General features: G+C 45.5%; 6 protein-coding genes across 6 annotated transcripts; 3 read left to right on the top strand and 3 right to left on the bottom strand.

Moving 5' to 3' along the window:
* Positions 1-192: 192 nt before the first annotated feature.
* ATNIH1004_003113 (GPALPP motifs-containing protein 1) lies at positions 193-1,034 on the bottom strand (the record flags this gene model as incomplete). The annotated part of the gene is made up of 2 exons (XM_033567793.1): positions 193-399; positions 450-1,034. 2 exons carry the CDS (start codon positions 1,032-1,034, stop codon positions 193-195), a joined length of 792 nt encoding a protein of 263 aa, XP_033429788.1.
* Positions 1,035-1,597: 563 nt separating this feature from the next.
* On the bottom strand, positions 1,598-4,456 carry ATNIH1004_003112 (putative DUF221 domain protein; the record flags this gene model as incomplete). Its single annotated transcript, XM_033567792.1, has 5 exons — positions 1,598-2,433; positions 2,495-2,893; positions 2,966-3,292; positions 3,387-4,001; positions 4,075-4,456. 5 exons carry the CDS (start codon positions 4,454-4,456, stop codon positions 1,598-1,600), a joined length of 2,559 nt encoding a protein of 852 aa, XP_033429787.1.
* Positions 4,457-9,055: 4,599 nt separating this feature from the next.
* On the top strand, positions 9,056-9,847 carry ATNIH1004_003111 (uncharacterized protein; the record flags this gene model as incomplete). The annotated part of the gene is made up of 5 exons (XM_033567791.1): positions 9,056-9,170; positions 9,244-9,345; positions 9,378-9,457; positions 9,510-9,754; positions 9,805-9,847. 5 exons carry the CDS (start codon positions 9,056-9,058, stop codon positions 9,845-9,847), a joined length of 585 nt encoding a protein of 194 aa, XP_033429786.1.
* Positions 9,848-9,958: 111 nt separating this feature from the next.
* ATNIH1004_003110 (uncharacterized protein) lies at positions 9,959-10,415 on the bottom strand (the record flags this gene model as incomplete). The annotated part of the gene is made up of 2 exons (XM_033567790.1): positions 9,959-10,053; positions 10,145-10,415. The coding sequence occupies 2 exons, from the start codon at positions 10,413-10,415 to the stop codon at positions 9,959-9,961; spliced, it is 366 nt and encodes a 121-aa protein (XP_033429785.1).
* Positions 10,416-10,787: 372 nt separating this feature from the next.
* On the top strand, positions 10,788-11,925 carry ATNIH1004_003109 (uncharacterized protein; the record flags this gene model as incomplete). Its single annotated transcript, XM_033567789.1, has 3 exons — positions 10,788-10,822; positions 11,422-11,505; positions 11,616-11,925. 3 exons carry the CDS (start codon positions 10,788-10,790, stop codon positions 11,923-11,925), a joined length of 429 nt encoding a protein of 142 aa, XP_033429784.1.
* A 1,309-nt stretch (positions 11,926-13,234) lies between these two features.
* On the top strand, positions 13,235-14,605 carry ATNIH1004_003108 (uncharacterized protein; the record flags this gene model as incomplete). Its single annotated transcript, XM_033567788.1, has 2 exons — positions 13,235-13,766; positions 13,836-14,605. 2 exons carry the CDS (start codon positions 13,235-13,237, stop codon positions 14,603-14,605), a joined length of 1,302 nt encoding a protein of 433 aa, XP_033429783.1.
* Positions 14,606-18,512: the final 3,907 nt, after the last annotated feature.

The raw sequence follows: 18,512 nt of genomic DNA, 5'->3' as shown, positions 1-18,512 counted from the left end.
ACAATTTCACAGCATCAAAAAACATCCAATCTTTAGCGCAAAGTGCCAGGATATCGAGAAAAATATAAATCAAACCATTATAATTACAGGATATTTCACCACTGCCCAAGTAGAATGAGTCACTCGCATATCGAATACTTTTGATATAAACAATCCCTCTAAACGAGACCAAACCATCTGCTTGATCCAACATTAAAGATACTTCCCTTTACTAAATCGAGACCCAAAATCAGAAGCCTTATTGATTATCTCCCGACGTTGCGAGGCAGTTATCCTCGAGCCGAGAGCCATATCCTTCTCCTTATCAAAAGCCCGCTTGCTAGGGTCGTCTTCTTCTTCCTCTTTCTTCTTATCCTTCCACGATGCTTCTTCAGCAGCAGTCTCTTTTCGTCTCGCCTCCTAAACTCGGTAAGAATCTGACCCGCACAAATATGAAAAACAAAACCAACGATAAGGTCAAGCCAACGAACATTGTACTTTTCTATTCTCTCCTGCATAGCCTGGTTCTTTCTGGACGTCCCATCATCCTGCTTACCAGCCGCAGCAGGGGCAGTAGAAACACCCATCACTTCATCCTGCAGACGCCTCATTTTTTGCTCGGGCGTTTCAGTCCACGAAGCATCTACTCCCCCGGTAGGACGACTTGATCCGGGCCTCCCACTCTGGAACTTTCGATTCCTTAACTTAGTAGGATCTACCCTTGATGCCCAACTTGAGTCATCTGGGGGTAACAGCATCCACTCGTCTCGTCGGGACTGATTGTTAGCAGCGGGTTCCGTCTCCGCTGATGAGCCGGGAGTTGCATTGTGGACGGACACCTGGGCTGTTGACTCAAGTACTGTGCCTTCGGGAGGGGGCAAGCTTGGTCCAAAATCATCGTCACTGCTGTCCTCGTCGGAGTCACTCTGTTGCGCTGGTGCTTCTGATGTGAATGATGGTGGTGGTAGAGAAGGTCCAATTACCCTATGTCGTTTATCGGGTGTGTTAGCGCTATCGGTGGCCGACTCGAACTTTCTTTTTCCACTCGGTTCCATGGTTTGGATAGCACTGCTACAATTTATATCTAAGAGAACTTGCGGAATAGAATAGAAATGATAAAACTGCCAATGACGGGATAACGATACACTAATGATGCCTTCACCGCCTACTAACTATTTCTGCCTTTATCAAATGCTTACCTAATATCTGTTCGTCATTGTCAACAACTTGGATTAAGCAAGTAATTGATCGTTCGGAGAGTGATAGTATATATAGTTAAGCCTTACTAAATCTTTCTAATTGATTTTCAGCAATCACGAAAAGGAAGACACCTGAATAGGATCTCCAATTTACAAACATGAGATTTTATCCAAACTAAATATTAAGGCGTCGCCACCAGCTAGCTGACCAATGTTGCGCGGGCCAATATACTATATACGAAGTAATATTATTAGACCATATAGCGCGTATTGTTGAGACATTATACCGCCATCACCCGGGTATCATACAAAAAGAGTTCCGTCACTTCGAAATCCAACGATTTCTTCCCACACAGGCCGGTTTTGACATTGCCAAGGAGAATGTAAGAAGTGAGGAAATGACAAGGGGAATCGCTATATTAATAGTGTATCTTATCCTCATAGATAGGGGGAACACCCTTGTCCATGTCCCAATGAATATGGTTTTTCTCATCCAACCACGCATCTTCATCCGTTATGGGAATTACTCGCATTGTGTGCCTGACCTCCTGTTTGCTCACTCCCATTTCATCGCGAGGAATCCAGAGCAGCGGTGCCTGGGCACTGATGGATGGATGGAAGTATGCCTGGCTTTCGACCTCAGGGGAGTAGGTGATTGGATTATGGGCATCTGGTACCCAACGGCGCAGCTGCGTATACCCACTATACTTGCCAGGGCGAAAGAATTTGACAAGGAAATTCGGCTTGATATCTTGGGGAGCCGTGCCAGCGAACCCTCTCTCAGAATCGACATTTTCAGTACCATGTTCAGGCTCATTCTGCCCGGAAGCGCTGGCACCCACTCCGTCGGAATGTTCGCCAGAGGCTTTGCTGAGTACAGCTTTTTCATGAGAAAGAAGAGCTTCCTCCTCTACCTCCAAGTTCTTTGGGAGGAAATTGATGAGAGGGTCGAGCGCGCTGTTGAGTGAGACATGATATAGGACAATGAAAACGAGTAAAATGATCATAAGGATCAGAGGGCCCAGTGCAATTCTTGCGCTGGCTGTTCCAATAGCGAACAATCCAATCAAGCAGACTATTAGAAGATAGCAGCCGACAGTAATATGCTGAAGCGCACGGATGTATGCCTTTCCTTGCGTATCAATATCTGCATTGGACACATAAAGCATGTTGTAGCGATAGGCGAAATAAAACAGATACAGACCAATAGTCGCAAAAGCCAACACCAATGGGGCGATACAAGAGTATGCGATAGCTGTATCCCGAAATCATGGCCGTCAGTGCCAGTAAAGACAGGTGGGTGTTGAATAGCTTACCGATAACCACCAGCAAGGTGAAAGCAGGATATACAGTCCCCCATCCCAGTCCTGCAAGTGTGGACCAGCGGGTGTACATCTTGCGAGGAGTATTGTCCATGAATTTGCCCATGATCTTGCCCATAATCAACCCAGAGATTTGAAGCAGTGCACCAGAACTGAACGACAACCCTTGTAAGAGAATATAGGTGATGTAAAAGTTGGAGGCACGCGGAAGATTGTTCGCTAGTAACTCGGCAGCCTTCTGAGGTTGTTGAATAATCTGTGTGACGACACTACTGGCGGACGATGTAAGGGTGACAACAAGAAATACTTGGACTACTTGAAATGTGAAATAGAAGTTTTGTGTGGTAAGCTCGACAGCAGCTAGGCTAGGTGCGCCACGAAGCTTTGCCGCAACTATCAAGAATGAACATGAGCAAACCCTCCAAACACAAGATTAGTTCACAAGATTAGGATAACACAACTTACATCTAAGGACAATCGGCAACAAAGCCATGAGTACTGACATCAAAACAACGGGAAGAAGGGAAGTAATGGCACCTTTAAGCCAGTCTGGGCAATTGTTGATGAACCGAAGAAAAGGCACCTTGTTCGTCAAGAAGTTAATATTTGATATGGCGCCGACAACAGCTGTGGGAATTGCCCAGAAGACAATCAAAGCAGTGACGAAGGCAATGACCGCAATGGAACGGATAACTCGCTCCCACGACATAATACGCAGATTGGACCAGATAACCTGCGTAGGTTCCAGGCCAATATACCGGGGTGCCATATGCAAAGGTAGGTTGTGGGCCACTGAGAACGCTTGTTAGAATGACTGCAATTCGGAAGTTTAATGGTATCATTTGTAGTTAAAAAAGGGGAATACTACGAAAGAGGAAAGGCGTACCAGACTGGAAGGCAGCTTGAGCATCTGCCTGGTGATAGAATTCAACAAAAACCGAAGACACTAGTTTCGCATCGCCAGCGCGGTGTTTAGCCTGAAGCTCTTCAATTTCAGGATTGAGCCGCTCAATCTCCGATCTCGCCCAGTTGATAGTATCAACTTTCTTCCCGATAAGTATCTTGAGTCTATGCGTAGGTCTGTCAGTAGGCTTTATCCATTGAGCGGCAACAGAGCCGGACTCGTCGTCCGTATATTCTCCAATATTCTCAGGCACAATGGGCCCGTCTTCGACGTTATGTTTCTTCAAAGCTTTAAGACGAGCACCATTCGCAAGCATGATGAGCTTCGTTTCCGCACCCTCCAGCTTCATGGCAGCTTTGTCACGTTCCTCGACTTTTTCTTCTAAGTCGCTGGTATCTGTAGCGAGCCAGACATTCTGCACCTTTGCAGTACCGAACATCCGGCGGATCTTGTCGACATTAAGATATTCTTCGGTGACTGCTGTAAACAGTACGGTCCGCGAGGAGATTCGGTTGGCGTACGCCGGCGAAAGCGCATATGCTTGTCGTAAATTGATATAAAAGATGCTTTCGCGGGTGACAGTAAAAAAGACAAACCCTAGGGTAGATTAGTCAGATCATTGGAGCTGATGTACTGCAATTCTCCAACGAAATTCGAGGAAGGCACCTACCAACAAAGAGCCATGCAATGAAAGCATGAGCGAAGTAGCGCGCGAATTTGTCTTCGGCGATATTAGACATAGTTAGCAGGTCCAATTGCTTGTTCCCTGCGCCGCCAGTGCCATTGATTGGAAATAGGATAGGGAAAGTCATCAGCACGCCCACGAAGCAGATCATCGATACCATCTTTAGGAAACGAAGCAAGAGATAGGCATCCATGGAGTGATGTTGCAACACATATTCGTCAGGCAAGTTGTACATCTCCTTAATCCAATTGAATAGGCCAACTGAGGATGGAGGGGTTCGCTCCTCGGGTCGCAAAACACCCAGGTACGTTCGTGGCATGTACATTCGGCGCTCGCTACGCCGCAGAAGCACGAAGACCGTGACCATGATGACAGCCGCCACCAAGGCCGGAACCAAGGTGACGACTAGTCCAGAGGCCGAGTTAGAAGTTGCTTGAGGATTTTCCCCCTACCAAGCGTAAGACAAGCCCTTCTAAAGCACGCCAAGCACAACAGGGAACAAGGTAAAGTAGAAGGCTTACATCGCGACGGATTATTTGATGAAGGCCTGTCAGGCCAGCATCATATATTGTCATATTGTTCGTGTCTCAATTCCTACAGTTTTCTTGCAATGTCTTCAGAGGTTCGCCTTACTGTGCCGTCCACGAAATCGGTTGGGAATGAGTAACGTCACGTGGAATCCGCGACAGAAGATCCAGGCCGCAATGCGTAGTACTGGTGCTGTATGTTGTCCAAGGGCAATAACACGACAGAAAAAGCGAATACTGTGAAACGAGAGGGAAGGGATTAATTCAAAAAGAATAAAGTGTTATTAAAATGAGCGCGAGTAATGAACAGACCTCAGAGCTGATAAGAGAGGCAAACTGGCAACGAGTAAATGTCCCAAGGCACCCAAACACAAAGCTTTAAGAGAGAGAGGGACAGCTCGTGTGTGGGTATTTGTCTTTTTTTCTTTCTTTTTTCTTTTTTCTTTTTTTCCTGCAGTCCACGCCAAACCCAAAAACCTTAGGCGCCAAGAGTGAACTGTACATACGCCGGAGTATTTGCTCTCAAAAATGAATGGATAGGAGAAAATGGTCCCGTGGGATTAAAAAAAAAAAAAAAAAAAAAAAAACTCTCTGCCTTTGCTGCAACAGGACTATCGTGAAGGAAGGCTATCGGCTAGTGTAGATAGCGGGGTGGAAATAAATGTCGATGGGCACCAGCCGAGGATCAGAGCGAGTCAAAAGCGTGTCCAGAGATGGGCCAAATATGGATCTAAGCTGGGAGCTTTGGGTCCCCGGGAATGCGATGACGAAGAGGCCGACCTACGAGAATCCTGGTCCCCTTTCAACTTTGTTTTAACTTTATGGGTCGGCGATCTATTGACTAACAGCCTAGCTAATAAGTTCAGCACTGGATCAATTTCGTCATCATCGTAATCAATGATTCATGGTAACTGTTCCATCAGCTTTCTTGGCAAGTAGCACAATAGAGAGATAACACCACTGGGAGCATAGAAATAGTGGCTGGAAAATGACAATATTTATTGGGTGATTCGGTGGAATGAGAATCGTGCCAGAGCAGGTCGAGTCGCTGTTTCTCCTTACTTTGTACTAGCTGCAATAGATCGGCCTAGCGTCGTAAGGTGGATAGGTACATGATTGGTACCTTTGATCAGTGGCAAATCCAGGCCTGCAACCTTGGTATGCTAGTACCTTTCTGGTAACGAGGTACTTAAGTGGAGACAGAATTACCATATTGGGTAAAGCGCCTCTCTTAAGATCAGGTGCCAGGAAATTTTGGCACTGAGCTGAAGCAGCGGCGCGGTTGCGAAACAGCTAGAGGTTGTTAACATTATAGTCTTGCAAATACTGACCATTGAGGTTTAGTTTCCCAAAAACTCAGCATACTGGGTATTCTGTGTGGTTAATAGGGGAATACTACCTGAGTAGGGAGTAGATGTCACGAAGGACGTATTTGGGCATATAAAAGTTCCTACCTAATACTTGTAGACTAGCCAGATCAAAAACACTCCTAGCCATACATGGGCAATTGAAAACGTCAGATGTACGACTACGTACTCCGTAGAACCCTGGATCTTAAACAGCACAAGAGTCCATATTACGTTTGCTCCCCTGCAATTTTCTGGCCTTCGGTTACTATGTACCGGGGACTATTCTGGACTAGCGGATTTCCACAGACTGGGAACGTAATGGTCATCTCGAGCGCTGATCCAATCATACGATGGTGAACTGTCTCCAGCCACAACTCAGCCACAGAAATTGCCCCTTCAGCTACGCCACTCATTCGATGTTGTTTTGCAGTAATACGTAGCTATGGGTGACGACGGAATGGCCACGGTTGTGCGTGGCTTTTGACTTGAAAACTGTGGCCTTTCCGCACTGTGAGTCGCCGCCGCCTTTAGACTCCAAGCCAACCATAAGTCATAGTTCGATCAAGCCGTGCATTTATCAACATACCACATGCACTCCCTGTATCTCCTGCTTCGTTTTATGTCAAGACCTTTTCCTATACAAATTGTCTTCATACACTCACTACTGCCACCTTCTTACTTAGGGAGGAAACCTGCCTAAGTAACCCCCTATTGCCAAAATAGCTGTTTGCTACCTGCGAGTTTGAAATCTTGTGCCCAGAAGTGGCAAGTAGAGCACGCATAGTCTCAAGCGCTGAAAAATACTCTATAACATGGAAGAAGAAGAATAATAATTGGAAAATTTAATACCGAGTGTTATAGGCTTGCCATAATAAAGACTTGATATGGTATCCTGCCAGTTCCCTAAGAAAGGCAGCTCGGAAAGTGCCAACGTAATCTGCCATCAAGCCTCGCTGCCACCGCCATGAATTCAACCACGCTCACAAAATCGAAGATACAACCAATGCCTTTAATATTGGATTTAGAAATTCAATACTAGCTATTAAACCTAGTAGGCCACTTGATAATGATATAGCTAACTAAATTGCAATAACTATAGTGCAGTAGGACCTTCTTCCAAGGTGGCCCACTACCCTCGTTAACTACTGCTCCATTTAACGAAGTGACAGTCACCTAGCAGGCGGCCAAAAAAGGCCATACATGACGCCGTTTTACGAGTCTTGATAACCAACATCTGTCTTGGCATCACGCGAGCCAATTCCCATGGCCGGGCTTCCCTGCAGGACCACGCTTTTTGGTTCCTAACGTTGGTTCAACTTGTTGCTCATGTTTAACATCACCTACCTAGACGCTCACGCTGCGGAGGGGGGCCAAAAATGGCTCCCCCGTCAACTATTATGTTCTTTCTAGTTCTAAGTCCTATTATACCGACCGTGTCCTTTCCTGCCCATCCTTTATCCTTCCAGCATCTCTCGCAATACCTCTTGTCCTTCCTAACTGACCTTATCCACGAGAGCTCTGTTATCCTCACACCCTTTATTTTTCACTCCAGATCTCCATTTCGCCGCCAGTTGCCAGTATGTCCTCTCGATTACGGCGCCTTGTTCCCGACAGTTCAGACCTGACAACAAGAGCGAGAGTGACGCCAGCTCCAACATCAGCGAGATCTTTTTAGACAATGGATCTAGCAGTGATTCAACAGCGACATAGAGCTTGACAGTGATGACTGGGATAACAACAAAGATTTAAATAATAATTCTATCAACAATAAGGGCCAGCTACCTCCACCAGAGAGCTTAAATAAACCTCAGCTGCGACAGAAGCGGTAGAACGACAGTACCCTGGAAAAATTAGATAAGACCCACGCGTACTAGAACAGGTAACCCTCCTAATCCGTAGGCTCTGCTGGAAACTAATTAGTAGGTCCCTGGCAGGTATTGTTAGCACATCGGCCGTGAACCGGTGCAGTACTGGCAATAAATTTCGGATTTTAATAAAATGGTCTAGTTCCTGTATGGATTTTTTGGCTGGCAGTGCAATATCTCATATAGTAAAAATAGTTAATACTGCACAGGATTAGATACAAGAGCTTGCTTATGTTATTCTGAAAGTGGTGGCATCTCGTGTTCAAGCAGGAGACGGTATCAGGATTAAGCAAAGACATAACTGTTAAGGTACAAGATGTGAGAAATTAACCCCCTTTCTGCACTGGCTAAAGAAGTAACGGCCGCTGATTGTCTGTAGGTCATTGCCATTGTAGCCGGGTGGAAAGGCCTTAAACTCACATGTACAATGCAGCCATGGACTCTTTATCCCTTGGATCCGGTGCAGTGCTTAGGCTAGCCAGCAAGTCCTTGCACAGAAAAGGCCGCGCCTTAGTATAATATTTTTATTTACATGCCATATACAGATCATTGTGTCTGTAGTTGGAAATGTATTCTCACATGCATTGATTAATGCTTTCTCCTTGTCAGTAAGGATCGTACGTGGAGCAGTAAGCCTAGTTGACGGTAAACTTTTAATAGGCAAGGTAAAGCAAAATTATACCACGGCTTCTTGGTATAAATAAAAACAAATCCATATAAAATGTTGCTCCAGTAGAGGTAATACCATCAATATCCAACATCTGCATCTTATACTTGTTCGTCTTGTAAGTGCAATCCATAATCCATAATTAAAAGAAAGGAATTCATTTGCAGGAGATCAAGGCAACTTTTATGCATGCAGAATAATCCAGTAAGTTGGTGGTCCGAGTCCGTTATATAGTTAAAAAGCCACCCTCCCTCTTTAGGAAGAGTGGTTAGAACTTAGAAGAGTCTGAATTGGGGTTTATTTATTAAAAAACTTATAATAGAGTCTTTGCTGTAAGTTGTAAACATCGCGTGGAAGAATAAATATCTTTTTTATCTTGTAGTATTAATAACTACCTGGGCTGAAAACGCAATACCGTAGTATAAAGGTGCCCATGACGGGGAGGAGAAGAAGTTTAGTGGGTGGACGCCAATAGAGGCACACGCCGGTAAGCGGGGCGGGTGTCTCAAGCCGCCACCAAAGGTGAAGGGGAGATGGGAAACGAAGAAGGCGTATATCATGGAACCGTGGCGTGCACCTCCGGACGTGGTGATCGAGGACTGCGCCGAGGCAAGAAAGAGTCATGACCAAATACTGCAGCAAACTAACAAGCCGCTGTCGGTTTTTATCGACGGTAGTGGCTATAGGGGCAAAGTTAGCGCCGCAGCAGTGGAGCCAGACCCAAACGACTGACCATCTTGGCCCAGAAACTACGACCACGGTATACGCAGCAGAGCTACGGGGTGTCCAGATGGGGCTGGAAATAGTGAAACGGTGTCACGGGATGCAGCGATGGAGGAGTTACATCCGTAACGGGGTGCAGATATTTTCTGACAGCCAGGAAGCCCTGAAAGCGCTCAGGCGACCTCGGCTAGTCTCTGGACAGGAGATCCTACGGGGATGCTTGTAGCTGCTCCGTTGGTGCGAAGAGCAAGGCATCCGGGTGACACTGCGGTGGATCCCGGCTCACCAGGGCGTGTCTGGGAACGAGGCAACCGACCGGCTTGTCAAGCAGGCAGCGCAACGAGGACCCTTACGAGGACAACAACTGGTCATGCTTCAATCGGCGGATAAGCGGAGGATCAGGGCGGAGTCAAAGGCCAAGTGGGCCAAGGCATGGCAACGGACAAGGACAGGACGACCGACTAAGCGCCTGATTAACGCGCCAGAGAAGGGCGTCCTGCGGTACTGGGAAGTCTCCGAAAGGCAACCAGCTCAGTGCTTATGCAGTTGCGTACGGGGAGGATTGAACTTAACAGATATCTCAGCCGTATCAACGTGCGCGAATCGGCGCTGCGGTTGCGATCTTGATGACCAAACGCCTAAACATTTGTTTATGGTGTGTTCAATTCTGACCGACCTACGTATGGACCTACGACAGGAGCTCTGAAGGAAAGGCTGTGCCGATGTCTGGATGGAGGGCTACAAATCGGTGATACAGGGGACAAAGGCAAGCGTGGCAGTGGCGGATTTTATGATAAAAACAGGCCTGCTCGGGCAGTTTAAAGCAGTAGATTCTGCAGCGACAGGGGTTACAAACCAAGCGCAGGATGACTCGGTCAGCGCAAGATAGCCAACAAGGACATTGGGCTGCTGCCTGAAGCGAACTCATATCAGCGGACACAGGACCAGGTCGCCTGCGGCCGTCGAGCAGACCAGTCAACGGTACGGAGATACGCAGACGGCGTTGGGGGAGGCCGGTGGTCATGGAGTGAGGGGATGCCCGGTAGAAGCATGCGGGGGAAGCAGGGATACTCTTCCAAGCTTTTCGATTTTGTTTGTTTAAGCGCCATTTCTTTCTGGGTCCCACGAACTCAGTGGTGGCCAGCCGCCAGGCGCGGCCTTTCTCAGCGCTGACTGCGTCAGCACGATCCTGCATGGCGACATTCATATATAAGCTAGGACAGGTCAATGAATTCTACTACTACTACTACCCGGGCTAAGTACCTGCTGCAAGCTGATGCTTGATAGTATCTGTATGCTTTTCAAACATTAAATAGCTCAATGTTGGATGCGTGTGAGCCGGTGATAATGTATGATTATAATTTGGGATACTAATTTCCAAATACCAGGCTAATAATTCTGAACGGCGAAGGACTGCATAAAAAATAACTAAGCGACAGCATTTCTGCTGCTTATATTTTTACTTATTAATTCGATTTCTGTAAACACCACTTATATTATATTATAGGCAGCGCACTTTAATATTGCCGTCGTGCTAAACTGAGGCTTTGGCTGTCACAGCATCGCCATGCTTACGGTATCTGAAGGTTTTGAATTGACAAGGTTAGCGATCTTCTCTATATTAAAAAACTAACTTAGCCATATAGATTCTGTCTCTCTATCTCTAATTATCTCTATTCTTAAAAACCACTGCAAGTTGCCTCCTCCAGTAATCTTATATTGGGTAAATTTGTGGAGGAAATCCAATCCTTCCTTTTCAGAGGCAAAAGAACGATTGATAGGTGGAGGTGGTAGAACATCTATAGTATTAGTAGAATTAATATCTGTAGTATTGGTAGAATTATTAGTTTAATCAACCTCCTCTGGTATATGACCAACAACCTGACTTCTGGAATAATAAGGCTCTTATTAAAACTATCAGAATAGTTATCTAAGTAGTTGTATAAGCCATATAGAGCCCTATACGGAGGAGCGACAGTGGTGTGGCTGTATCACGTCCCTACTGCTTTACAAGTACAGGCTATATATAAGACTAAGATGACCCCCTCCGTCAATTGTTTGAATCTAGTCTAAAACATTTAAGCTCTAGCTAAAGCAGAAGTGTGCTTTCCGAGACTTATTCTTCTACTTTAGAGCGATGGCTACTGCTAGAGGTGGAATAAACTTTGTCAAATACTTTTCTATGCTGGCAACACTATCAGTCCAGACCGGAAAAAGGCACTTGTAGCTCTGGCCTATGCGACTGCCCGAGATCAAATGCTGGCTCTTAAGGCAATTCTCATTTGGTAAGTCCTGGTCAAGCTGCTGCATATGATTGAGCACATAGTCTCATTCCTGTGGTTCCCACAAGCCCACAATGTATGCATTTCTAATTACTAAGAGGATTGTGAATTAGTTCCGACGTGCGCGACACAACTACTATCGAGGGCAAGCATGCCAAAGACCCCAAAGGCTGGCATGGCACCTTCGCCTTCAAGACCGACAACCAAGTGGAGCGAGAATTTCATGTGGCAACACATGGATACACCAGTGGAAAAGAGAATTTTGTCCTGAAGGAGGCAACACATACTCCGGAGCAACAGGACAAAACTCCTCGGGGTGGAAGGAGATCTGGAAAGGTTGTTTGGCCGGCAGAGGACCTACTCGAAGAATATGTGGATAGCCCATCGCTTACTCGCACCTACCCGAACAGAAATAATAGCTAGGAAAGGGAACATTGATTTTGATGGCAGGGGAATTCCTTGTCGCAGTGTTTGTTTCTTGCATTTTTGTGCTGCAAAAGCAGAGTCAGCTTGCTATTGAAAAGGCACAATCTTATCAAGTCATATATTACGATGTTATAGTTTGTAGCATAATCCTAAATGCTGCCTGATGCTGTTCCATCCATCGAGTTCTCCCTGAACATTGCAAAGGAAATAACGTGACAGTCAAATTTGGTTAGGTAGGACTATTATCTGAAAAGCCATTAGGCTTTAGTATCAGGGAATCAGATGTATCCACAAAAAGCTTTCGTGGAGGGAATGAGGATATTTATTCACCGGTAAAATAGCCTACCGTCTGCCACCCCTGACTCCCTACAGGATCAGATATCAGTTGAGTTCTCCACGCTGATAACCAGGTTATATCTGACTACAGGGATCACGCTGAGTCCTATCTTTATTGGATCTTCGAATGACCGTATGTCAGTCATTTCATACTGGAAGCCCCGCCGCTAGGAGGGCGCACAGGCCTTCCATAGATGCAAAGAAGATAAAAAGTAAAATCACTTTACGCAACGTATCCAATCAGCACGCAGCACTACAGTAATGCAAGTTCGCGGTTGATGCGCCAATAAATATCGTCTGCGACGGTCAGCGACATCTATACCCAGGCAAGGGGTTAGATAAATTTGTCTTACACCCCCTCCCGCGCCGATTTCTCCTGACCGTTGAGCACAATTTTATTTAGTCTAGCTTAATTTTGATAATCTAGAATCAGGAAAGGAGCTATAATCCTGCATGCTGATCTAATAGACTCTCTTCATTTGGCGCTGTTTGTGATGAGGACCTGACCATTCATCGTGATGCTACACAAGCAGTCAAGTATCTGTATGGCTAGAGACAGCGGCAATTAGGCCGACGCATAATTTAGCTTGAATGCCACGTCTTAATATAGCTCATTGGCTACATAAAGTTCTGATCGTGATATGGCGGCAATTCTGGGCGGCTAGGATCTAAGTATAGAATTTAAAGTTGGCGGTTGGTCGGTGGGTCGGGTGGGGCACTTGCCCGAATCAGTTTGGGCGATTCCGCCGTCTTTTTTGGGAGGGCAAGATGGCATTAAATACTACCTCCGCCATTGCTTATCATGGCGCGCTGCTTCAAAGTAGCTGCTCCAGGTATCTCTTCTTTTTCACCATCTAGGTTACTTAAACTATTAACTTCATTGTCATGCTGTCCACCCAGCTGCCGATCTTGGAAGCTTGGGTTTGGACTGTTCACACGGCCGAGCTCCACATTGTATTCATCGATAGCAATGTTCCCCATTGAAGAGTCCCCCGTTGAAGAAGATACAAGGAACCATCCCTTTAAATACAACTGGATAGATGGTGCGGAATCACTTGAAAAATACAAACCCGGGGGCTATCATCCTATTATGATTGGTGATATCCTTCACTCGAGATATCGCATAGTGGACAAGCTAGGTTTCGGAGGCTATTCGACAGTTTGGCTTGCTCGGGACACTTGTTTAGAGCGCTATGTTGCTGTTAAAGTCGGCGTATCAGACTCAGCTATGCACGAGCCTAATATTCTCCGAGCCCTTTCTGCGTCACTACCATCGGCTTCTCCCGCATATCCAGGGCACAGTTCAATTCCACTACCCTTGGATGAATTTAAGTTGAACGGCCCCAACGGAACACATCTATGCTACACAATGACACCTGCGAGATGTAATCTCAGAGAAGTATCGTTTAGTCATTTGTTTCCTCTTGAAGTTGCGCGGGCACTATCCGGAGGCCTTACGCTAGCTATTGCTTATATGCATTCAAGAGGTTATGCCCATGGAGGTTTGTTATAAGATATCAAAATAATCAATGGTCTGGGTAAACTTAGCTAATATTCAAGTGTCTTTGTAGATATCCATCTCCGGAATGTCTTGGTTAAACTCCCATCAAGTTTCGATCACCTGTCAGTTGAGCAGCTATATGAAAAATATGGGGAGCCCGAGACAGTTCCTGTTACACAACGTGATGGGAAACCGCTTCCACCGAATGCCCCAGCTAGTGCAGTGTTGCCACTTTATCTTGGAAAAGATGCAGAAGAATTCTTACTGTCCGACGCGCACGTGCTTCTGAGTGACTTTGGCGAGGCATTTGCCCCAGACTTGGAAGTTCGTCGGGGGGAAGATTGCCACACACCACTAGCAAAGCGACCGCCGGAGGCCAGGTTTGAACCTCAGGCCCCTCTCTCATATTCAGCAGACATTTGGAGCCTAGCCACTACGATCTGGGAGATTCTTGGCATGAAGGCCATTTTCAGCAGCGAATTCGCCACTGCGGATGAGGTGGTATCCCAACACATCGATGCGTTGGGGCCCATGCCCCTAAACTGGTGGGAGCGGTGGGCAGAGCGGAGTCAATTTTTCGATGATAATGGTCGCCCAAAGGAGGGCCGCTATGTGTGGCCACCGATTGACAAGGCATTTGAGGAAGGGGTACAGAAGTATCGACGGAAACTTAGGGCGAACGAGTTTGACATGGTGGAAACAGCTGCCATTCTAGATTTGATGCGTCGAATGTTAGTATTTCGACCAGAAGAACGACCAACAGCCGACATGGTCTTACAGTCAGAGTGGATGGTCAAGTGGGTGTTACCTGATTTCCATCGGAGCTTGCAGATGAAGTAGATAAGCGCCTGTATTCTGGAACAGGTTTGAGATTGTAGCAGCTTAAAGTCAAAGCCTAGAAGTGCAATAAGCTGAATGTTGTCTTCTTATTAGGCGATTGCCTAAGGCACCAATGTGCGTGAATAAATTACGGGATAATATAGGGCTGTACAGGATGTTGAAAAGGGAGACAAAACACGGGCTACTGATGAGATTATCGGCTCCCCATAACTATTACATGATTTGGCGGCCGAAATACGTTCTCTTGATGTCATCCACCAGGACCTCTGGCTGGATAATATCTTGTGGAATGCAGAATTGAAACAGATCCTCATTAAACTCGCCGAGGCTAAACTACCATAATGAAGGTCTCTCTTCCTGTCGTTGTCTTCCTTGCAGCTTCATCCTCAGCGATGAGAGTTAGCCAGAGGGAAGCAAACGAAGTTCTCCAATGTACCTACCGAGGTCTCGACAAACTCGATGACGGCGACGACGGGAGCCGGGCAAGTTGTGAGATGCTGCAATGTCTCCAGTCCTATGCAAGGTCATACCATCGCGGAGGAATGTATGGTAAACTTTCGCACGTCTTGGGTCTTGCTTGTACTGTGGAGGGTTTCGTGATTCTTTCTTGGTATGTGATCTGTTTTTTCTTTTTCACCAAGGGTCTTAATACTAACATTAGCATTAGGGATAAAGAGAGACCACTGATCAGGGTATCGGCAGCAATCCATGCACTAGCTAGTTCAGTCCTCAGTCTCGCTCAAGGGTGTCCACAAAGGGGTCTGGTGTGGTACCTTAGGAGGGCTGGAAGAGCAATTGTTAGTCTGCTTACGTTTTGGTGATATTTTTCAGTTGATGCATAACTTCAGTCGTTTCTGTTTATGATGTGCAATTGTTGTCAATGGTTTTTTGTTAGTCCCCAGCTGAATCCTACGCTCCTTTAAAGTTATATTTTGTTTTACCGACCTAATAACCTATGATACTCATGTTTTGGTAGGTCTTGTTGTATCATCACGACTTTCCTGTAGAGACTGTTCTTCTTCCCGTAGGCAGCGAGTTACAACAGCAAATCTGCAGCTTTGCAGAATTTATTCCTTACCCACTCACAGTTACACAGCCAGTCTATATTTGACTGGCCAGATTAATTATTCCAAATTCTAGCACGGAGCTATAAAAATTAGCCAGCTACTTTTCACCCTTAACTTGCATCTTCATTGTTTATTCTTCATCTGCAGGTGTCCAATGAGAAGTGCAAAAGATTCGTGTTTCGATTATAGTTTTTACTACTGCCGTAACTCAAGCCATTTCACCTTCAGATAAACCAGTTAGGATCTGTGCAAGAGCAGCTATCATAACTATACTTACTAAATATTTTATCCCAGAACAAATACAAGTCACGTACAATATATGCCTGGGACTCTCCCGACTGCCATGGAAAGTAGGGTTTCCCAAAATTTAATAATACTAGCCTTCTAAAAAATTATATCAGCTCTCTATGTTATACGAAACTTCAAGCTCAGCCGTAAGCTTCAAAGGCAAGAACAATTAGATCTTTTAGTTCCTCGAGGCTACAGCAATTGATATCCAAACAAAGACTAACTCTATATTAACAGGTCGAACGCGGATCCGAGTTAATAGGGGGAATTCAATCTGGCTACATAGCATATTAATTCTCTCATATCAATTTTTTTATTTTAATATACAGTAAATATAATTGCTGGTTGTTAGGCGAAGGGATGCATAGTTTGACGGGGACTAGAAGGATGTAAAAACAGAAGGCCAACCATAGAATACAGAACGAATATTTGTTTTTTATAGTTCTTCCAGTTGGCCAACAGTGTTCAACAGCGGATATCCAGTGATTTTCTTCAGGTCCTCCAAATTAAAGGCCGTTTTGTCTCTTTTATTTTTATTCTAAACCCCATAAGATGGCCCCCCCCAGAACCGGACCGCCCCACATGAAGTTGAATTCCATATTTGAAATTCAAACAGATGGTCCTCTAGAGGCCTTCCTAGTACACTATCTGAAGTCTTTTCTGCCTCAGCATCTTGTGATGATCCTATACACCTTGGTAAAATGGATGGATTCTATCTAAGATGGCGATCTAACGAAACATCAAACGTAGAGAAGGAAGGAAGAAAGAATTCTATTGTACAGGAAATGTGGGAAATCTCTACGTTGTGGGATCAACAGTGAATGAAAGCAAATTTGGTGCCTCAGGCAGGGTTCGACCTAGGCCCTGACAAAAGGCTCAGTTTCAACGAACAACAATTGTGACTGCAAAAAGGAAGTACCGCAATTAAACCAAAGATTATATCGCTTTTTACATCCGGCAACTTCCATGCAATCCTAGCTCCCACTGTTAATTTTACCTTAAAGTAATACCTCTAAATGTATAAATGTTGAGAAAGACACCTTGACAAGTAATTAATAGATCAATCCAATAGAAACAATTGAAAATACAATACGGCATAGTTAATGCCAACAACTATAAGTTAGCTGTGAACAACAGGTCGAAGATGTCAAGGGCTGAACCCGTAGAACCTATAAGATAGGTTATGTACAAGAAGGAATCGTTGAAGAAGGGAAGAAAGGAAGAGGAAAATGAGTGGTAAACAAACAAGGTGGGAAGTCACGTGACACAGATCGAGGGCCAATGGGCCAAAGTGCCAACAGTGCCAAAAGGTGTCGTAGGGTCAATAGGGGAAATAGGGGCAATAGGGACAATAGGGACAATAGGGATAATAGGGATAATAGGGACATTGGCCCGAGATGTCACGGCACGAGACTGGGTCAACAACTGGATTGCATTTTGACGAAAACATCGCTTGAAGAACTCGTAAACAGAGCGACGCGAGGTCGGAGCTATACTATCTACAGGCGGTGAGGGGCGGCAGAGAACTCGAATCCTGAACACGAGAGGTCAAATGGGCTCCAGCCCTTTACAGAAGAGCCATGAAACTCAATAAAAAGAAACAATAAACAAAAAAACAAGCTATACTAAGGAAGCTAAAACAAGTTAAAGTAAAATTTATAAAAAGTGTAAATACACTTTCATCGGCTACCTTTACAAGTAGTAGGCGCCTTGGTCAAGAGGAAGTGGCGTCTGATCTGGCCAAAGCTTAAGAATCCTGCCTTTCGCGGCAGATATCTGCGACATATTTGTAACTAATCAGAGTTGGTGTAGCAGATCTATCTGGCTCGAAGTCCAACATCTACACCCAACCACATTTGCATCGAATTCGTATTTGCGATATCTATGCTCCTTGAGTTTGCCGTAAATGTGCGCAACTGTCAGCCCTGGGATCACATCGAGAGCGAACTGGGCTTAAGCATCGTGAGATACGGCATAAGGCTGCTCGGAAATGATCAGAATTCCCTTAGAACCTCCAGAAATAGCGGTACTTGGAGTGCTGTAGCTCTGTCAAGGGTTGAACCCAATGTGTTGCTCAGGCATGGCCTTCGCTCCTATATAGGGCGCTAGATATCAGTCGTCTTGTACCTTTTTATATGGTCAAGTGGTTTTATCTCTACTAGCGCAGAGACAACCAAACCATCACATACAGCTATAATTGGACGTTGGGATTGCCACCAGGCACACGCAGTCATAATGCAGAGGACATGAACGATCCAGACATTGTACTTTTTTCACGAACCAGGTGAAACACTAGCTGAGTCAAGTCATCGAGTAACCTGTACGTGAGTCATACAGCCTATTAAATATAAGTAGATGCAGATGTGACATCTAATTTTGAGATCATGTAGAAAGGACTGAGATGGTCCGTGCACAACACGGCGCTAAGGCCCCCAGATCTGGTTGGTCCAATTTCTGGGCTCCTGAAACCTCCACAATATTGACAATAACTAAGCAATCCGTTAGCTGGTCCTCACGTTAGGATTACCAAAGTTTCATCCGGTGTTCGTGAA

Source organism: Aspergillus tanneri (genome assembly GCF_003426965.1).
Source record: "Aspergillus tanneri strain NIH1004 chromosome Unknown AapTan_1_pilon_pilon_pilon, whole genome shotgun sequence".
NCBI lineage: Eukaryota > Fungi > Ascomycota > Eurotiomycetes > Eurotiales > Aspergillaceae > Aspergillus > Aspergillus tanneri.
The sequence above is the reverse complement of the archived record's forward strand: the minus strand, read 5'-3'. Positions and strand labels throughout refer to the sequence as shown.